The sequence below is a fragment of the Aplidium turbinatum genome, chromosome 16 (genome assembly GCF_918807975.1).
Source record: "Aplidium turbinatum chromosome 16, kaAplTurb1.1, whole genome shotgun sequence".
Classification (NCBI taxonomy): Eukaryota; Metazoa; Chordata; class Ascidiacea; order Aplousobranchia; family Polyclinidae; genus Aplidium; species Aplidium turbinatum.
The window spans coordinates 10,840,534-10,847,409 of record NC_137487.1 but is presented as its reverse complement, the minus strand read 5'-3'; the positions used below and the strand labels follow the sequence as shown (position 1 = coordinate 10,847,409).

Below are 6,876 nucleotides of genomic sequence, written 5' to 3'. Positions count from 1 at the left end.
CAGGCCGTAACATTACAGCAGATAACAGGTTTACAGACATAGATTGTGCAGGAACTGAAGGAGAAAAAGTTGTCTTATGTGGGTACACTGAAAAGAAACAAAAGGCAGCTGCCAACTGAATTTTCTATCTCGAAAGGAAGGGAAGTGCTCTCAAGTGTGTTTGGCTTTCAGAAAGACACCACGTTGGTGTCATATGTTCCCAAGCGCAACAAAACAGTCATTCTTGTGTCTACTTTTCATGTAGACAAAGGAATTGACCCTGACTCAGGAGAGCAGAAAAAGCCATCTGTAATCACGTTTTGCAATGCAACAAAAGGTGGTGTGGACACTGCAGATCAAATGTGTGCAACATACAATGTAGCTCGAAACATAAAGCGATGGCCCATGGTAGTGTTTTTTACCATGCTCAATGTAGCTGGAATTAACAGTCAAGTCATTTATCTGGGGAATGGTTTAGGAACTGTAAGAAGAAGGATATTTTTGAAGATGCTCTCCAAAGAACTTGTTGCAGGAGTACTAGCCAGACGAAGCGTGAAAACAGTGGGAATGCCACTGCACCTTCAAGCAAGACTGCAAAAATTTCGCCCGTCCAACGGAGAACAGGTAGAACGTGAAGGTGCAGGAAACACTGCAGGTTCGATGCCTAAAAGAAGAAGATGCTCTCCATGTACTACAGACAACGGTCGTTTGTTTGGAGCATGCGGTTTTGGTTTGTCAGTCCTGCTTTGAAAACGAGCCAAAGGAGTGAAACAATCTGCCAGATGCATAACATTTTGAAAATTATTCTCAGACACTTTTTCTTTCGTTAAAAACATAATAAAAGGATAAAACCACCTCAAACGATTTGTATTTTTAAAGCATAACAACTAACTATCGGCATATATGAGCGCGCTCATTTCGAATCCTTATTTTAAACAATGATTTTTAACGTGTGTCTGACAGGCACATTGCGTCCGTACGTGTGACTAATTACATTGCGCCTGACGGAGGGTTAAAATGGACTTGCATGCAGAGCTGGCCAGGTGCAGAATGTTATGTTCAGATTTGTGAGTAACTGAAAATAACTAGTTACTTTTTAAAAAATAGGTAACTGTAACTCAGTTACTTTTGAAAGTAACTTTTCCCACCTTTGATAATTAATAATTAATTTAATACTACCAATTTCAGCCTCAACCCGCTGAGTTAATTGTTTGTGTGTTGAATTTCATTGTTTGTTATTTAGAAAACCGCTTATTGTCATTCCTCTGAAGTGAACAAATTCGGAACTTTGCGTGTGGTGCAGCAGAGAGTGTCAGTCAGCGCGTAATTTCAATCCGTAAGCAAAGCGGGTGTCCAAGTCCACCAAACGCGCTCTCTTACAAATATTTTTTCTTCATGACAGGGAAGATATAAGTGTTATACTGTAGTATAAAAAAAATGGATTGTGGTTTGTGTTGGAAATTTGAGTCAATAACCCCAAAATATTTAAAGCAGGACTGGAATCATTGACTTCGGAGTGGAGCCGGAGTCCGGAAGCACTGACTCCGTTTACCTCTGCTTCCTGGTGCCCGAAATAAAAAAAAGTATGGCTAGATATGCTATTTCAATAACTTCAACTTACGCCCACCTAAAACTGCAATCTTAATGGTATTTTTGTTTATACGTACTTGAATGTTGACATTTTCCGCGGGCGGCCCGCCATTAAAGCGCTTCTTTTACATTTCGACAAAGAAAAATACAGTTGAATTAAATAGTAAGAAAAGTTTATCGTATTAAATTGACTATTTAGAAACTTCACAAATTACAAATGCACAATATTAAATAAAACATTACACAATTTGTTATTTCGTATAAAGTTATTGCAAATAATAGTACCGGTACGTAGAAAATCTGTAATTACTCTAACTCTTTTAGTTGTTCAAGATGATTTTCATGCAATATACACAGATTTTCCACCAAACGTTGCTCAATCTCAATTCCATCCGTTGTATCAATTGGGGACAACTCAATCAATTTTTCACTGTTAGATGTTACAAGCCAAACTTTCCTTTTTCTTGATTCCAATACATTTGCTACAACAACATTGTGTCCTAATTTTTCCAACTCATTATGTGCTTTTTTAAGTATAATGTCCACATCAGTTTCAAGCTTAAATGTAACAATAAATGCAGTGTCAGCCCAGCATTCTATTAAAGGTTTAAGCAACTTTGGAACAGCTTCAAAGTTCAACACCAATCCACTTTTGGTAGATATTTTATGTGTTGGCAATTCAGAAAAAGGTATGTAAAAGTCTGCAACGGCTGCAGCCAGGTACACAATTAGTTTTGGTCCCAGAGGCTTTAATGCTAAACAAACACCCATTAATAAATGTAAATAGTCATCAAGCGTTTGAAAAGGGAGCAACAATAGATGTTCTTTAAAAATTTTCATATTTTCAATAGCATCTTTCAGTTTGAGATTATTTTTGAATGACATGAATACTCTCCCGGAATTACTGTCTATGTCTAAATTCTCCACAATGTCATGATTAAGAACATGTCTTTTAAATGGACAAAGACTGCCACGTCTGTGCATAAATACAACATGGTACCCGGATTTAAGAAAATGCTCAGCTGATGATGCACCTCGACACCCAGTACTAAAGTTGTCTAAAAATCGAATCATATTTCTTTCCAATGGAACTATAGTACCACCAGAGGTCACCAGTACTACATTATCGTCATCTTTTAAACGCTCCATAAACTCTTCAACTTCTTGTAACGTTTTTTCATATGTATCAGGCTTTTCAAAGCTTTTAAGGCTGTCCATAACGTAACTGATTAGTAAGAGCAATAAAGTAGTTATGATACAATCTAAAAAAGAAACAATAATTAAAATGGTACATTGGAACGTACGAATTTACAGCAAGAAGCGTTTATTAAACAAAATGATTTTCTTAAGCTAAATGATACAACTTTCATACCAAAATCAACTTAAACTATTAGGAAATATATTGGTAAAAGATGCCTAGGGCTACCACAAAGTTGTTTTAATTTCCCCATCTTAAAATAATTATTTTCCACATTATATTTAATTAATTTCGTTCATTAATTTTCTTCATTTTCTTTTAAAATCTCATATTTCTTACTGATTTCTTCAAAAACTACGGTAATTTTGATATCAGCTTTTCTCACAAGTGGAAGCCCTAGAGTTGCCTAAAAAGGGCCTGATTTCATGCAGGAAAGGAATAAACACTGTTTTAAAATTTTGAAAATAAACCACTGCACAGTGCGCATTAACGTTCAACACACATACAAACAGGCTATACTGTATAACAAGTTTCAGCAAGTTTGAAGTCTTCACTACTAAACAACCAATTTGTCTTTTGGCATTATCATTACAATGATTAGACTAACCTGGTGTAAATCTGCTCACCAAAAACATGTTACTAACAAGTGCATTACAATATACAAAGACTAGTAAAATTTCTCTTTAATTTTCTAAGCACAGTTAGTTGTTAGTTGCATGCATGATAGAAGGAAAAATAATCTGTTTATTGAGTGCAAGAATCAAAACAAACTTTTTGAGCAGTACTACTATTTACTTAATAGTACAAAAGTGCATCAATGGCATTTGACAATTACAAATGGCAACAAGGCAAAAAAAAACAAGAAATGTCTTGGTATTTTAAATTTTAATCAATATATATATAATATATATTAAGCATTAAGCAATGTATGCATTCATTGTAAGCAAATTAAGCACATACTTTAAAGTTGGAAAGCATTTAAGCTGACTATTTATTGTGAAGCAAAAATGTGATTACAAAGAAAATGCAGTCAATTACAATTGTATAAAATATCAAAGTCCACTAAAATTTGCCAGTTATATAATAAAAAATACTTTTAAACAAGCAAATAATTCACTGTAAAAATAGGGTCATTCTCTGCTTAATTTAGAATTTTTTCAAAAATGTTCACCCATGTTCTTGGATCTCTTCCGAACTGGTCTCATTGGAAAGATCTCATTGAAAAAATAAGATTGCAAAAAATTTGAGCGTTCTAGCTCAAACGGTTGCCGAGATATCGTAAATCGAAGTTTATGCAGTGTCGCATAAAATTAGTCACGCTTGAGTGATTTTTGCTCGCTACTGCCTTCCCCTTATGCTAAAAAGACGGAACAAAATTCTATTCCACTATTTTTGAGGTTGAGGAATTCAAAAATTTACATTAAAAAGGTCCATGATCATGTTTTGGGGGTGAAAACAGCCATTTAAGTTTTTTATTTCAAAGAAAAATATGGCAGCTGCTATACGCCAAAACATTGTTTAAGCATCCATCTACAGGTTTTTCATGATTTCAGTCTTGGTCAATGCAAAATGTTGATGTCATATGGTTTTGAATATTGACACCTTGGTTGTATCGCCATATGGCAGTTTTGCAGCTTGAGATCTTGTTAAGGTTTGTACAGTATATAGTGCAAACGTCTTTGAAATATGCTCACAAAATGAAGCGTGAAAGTTTACAATTTAGCTAGAAATTGTAAAATATCTCATTTGGCCACGATGATGGTGAAATTTTGAACAACTTAGTGAATTAATGTCAACTAGTTTTGTACTTTTGTTGGTATAATAATGTAAAAGGAAATCGAAAATAATGTCAAAAGAAATATAGTGATAAGTTTTGTGATATCAGGTGTGAAGGTATTGCTGGAAACTGTGTGAGCAAATCAAGCCTTATTTACAACAAGCCGATGAAAAATGTGAATTATTGTGTTGATAATGTAAACCTTGTCCTTCAGATTGTTTGAAAATAAATGGTTAAGGTGATACATTAATTGACTTTGTCAGTAAAACTGATATATATTTGCCTGGGCTGTGCTTTTTAAGAAATACTTGCTATGGATCCATGTTCAATCGGAATTTTAAAAGGTGAAGAAACTGTATGCCATAAAACGACATATGTTCGCCGGCAAGGTTTTATCTTGTTCAAAGATTTAACAAAGGATGAACAACAAGTTTATGCATGGAGAGCAGGAATATTGGGCAAGGAAGAGGAATGAAGTTCCATTTGCTTTCACCATGAAAAACTTCTAGGAAAACATTTTACACGGAAGTCAGCAAAGTGCTGTGATGTTTATGGAAAGCATGCCAAAGCGAAGATACCATATGGAAGCCATGAAATAAGCTTGGAGATGGCCCTGTTTCTCAAAAGCAAGAAGATTCGTTGCGTCCCTGGCTACAAATTCTGCCGCAACTGTTCAGCATTTACGAAAAGTCAAATGGAAGTGAATGATGGTAGTAACACAAGTTGCACTTCAGAAGAAAGCACTAGTACCACTAGTTCAGCCAGCGAAAGATCAAGTCCTTTACAGCAAGCAACAGCATTAAAGAGGGCCAATGAACTTTTAGAAACAAGTGGGCAATCACCATTTAAACTGCACAGTGTGCATAAACGTCAGCGACTCAGCGTCATCAATATGGTCAAACAAAATTTAACAGAACTTTGAGGAATTTGTCTGAAGATATCTCTTTTGCACTTGGAGTAGACAGTTTGGACATCCCTTCAACTTTGCAAGATCCTCAGGATATTGACAATGCCACAAAAGCCAATGACCTAGATACTTTGATGTCTGAACTACAAGAGAAAATAAAAACAGCAAGCAGAAATGAAAAACTTACTCACTTAACCCTCAAACCACAGTCATGGTCAGTGTCTCAAGCAGCAAGGTTTTTTGATGTTTCACACTATTATGTAGCTATGGCATCACAAGTAAAAGAAGAAAAGGGAATTCTGGGCAAACCTGACACAATAGGAGCCAAAACAAAACTAACTGAAGATATCAAGCAACTTGGGAGGGAGTTTTACTTGGATGATCATAATTCATTTTCACGGATCATGCCAGGAAGAAAAGATTTTGTCTGCATACGTAAAAATGTTCATGAACAAAAACGCCTTTTATTGTGCAATATCGATGAACTGTATACTCTGTTTAAGGAAACCAACCCTGATGTCCACATTGGAAAATCAACATTTTACAAACTTCGACCAAAACAGTGCATAATTGTTTCTGCATCAGGATGCCATGCTGTTTGTGTATGTGCGATTCACCAGAATGCAAATTTGCTTGCTGAGGGCAGTGGGACAAATCTCGGTTACAAAGATTTCAGCAGGATGATTGTCTGTGATGCTTCCAACAAAGACTGTATGCTTCATGGATGCCCAAACTGCCCTGGAATAGGAGCCATGGAAGAGTTTTTGTTAAATTTTTTCGAAGAAAACGATGTTTCTGAAGTGTCGTTTCAGCAATGGACATCAACAGACAGGTGCGCTATAGTCAACCAATCTGCTCCAACAGATAAATTTATCAAGCTGTTTTGTGACGCAATGAACACATTGAAACGACACTCCTTCATAGCCAAGACACAAAGCGCACACTTAAAAATGCTCAAAGAAGAACTGGAAGTGACCCATGCTATAGTTTTGCTAGACTTCGCGGAAAATTACAGTTTTGTTGTTCAGGACGAAGTCCAAGGATTTCACTGGAACAACCTCCAGTGTACACTGCACCCTGCAGTTATATATTACAGGAGCACAGAAACAAATGAAGTTGAACACAAGAGCATTTGTACTGTATCTGATGACACACAGCATGATGTTCCTTTTGTCTACGAAGTTCAACGTGAAGTTAGCCAAATAATCCAGAATGAAACTCCTCACACCCAAACAATCACTTACTTTTCAGACGGCTGTGCCCAACAGTATAAAAATTTCAAAAATTTTCTTAACCTTGGTGAGCACAAGAGAGATTTTGGAATCCACGCCAACTGGGTATTTTTCGCAACGAGTCATGGGAAGTCTCCCTGTGACGGCATTGGTGGGACCGTCAAACGACTAGTGAAGCGTGAAAGTCTGCAAC

General features: G+C 36.2%; 1 protein-coding gene across 1 annotated transcript; it reads right to left on the bottom strand.

The window, feature by feature from the left end:
* Positions 1–1,736: 1,736 nt before the first annotated feature.
* On the bottom strand, positions 1,737–2,808 carry LOC145785575 (phosphopantothenate--cysteine ligase-like). The gene has a single exon (XM_082597236.1). The coding sequence runs from the start codon at positions 2,785–2,787 to the stop codon at positions 1,876–1,878; it is 912 nt and encodes a 303-aa protein (XP_082453362.1). The 5' UTR covers positions 2,788–2,808; the 3' UTR covers positions 1,737–1,875.
* Positions 2,809–6,876: the final 4,068 nt, after the last annotated feature.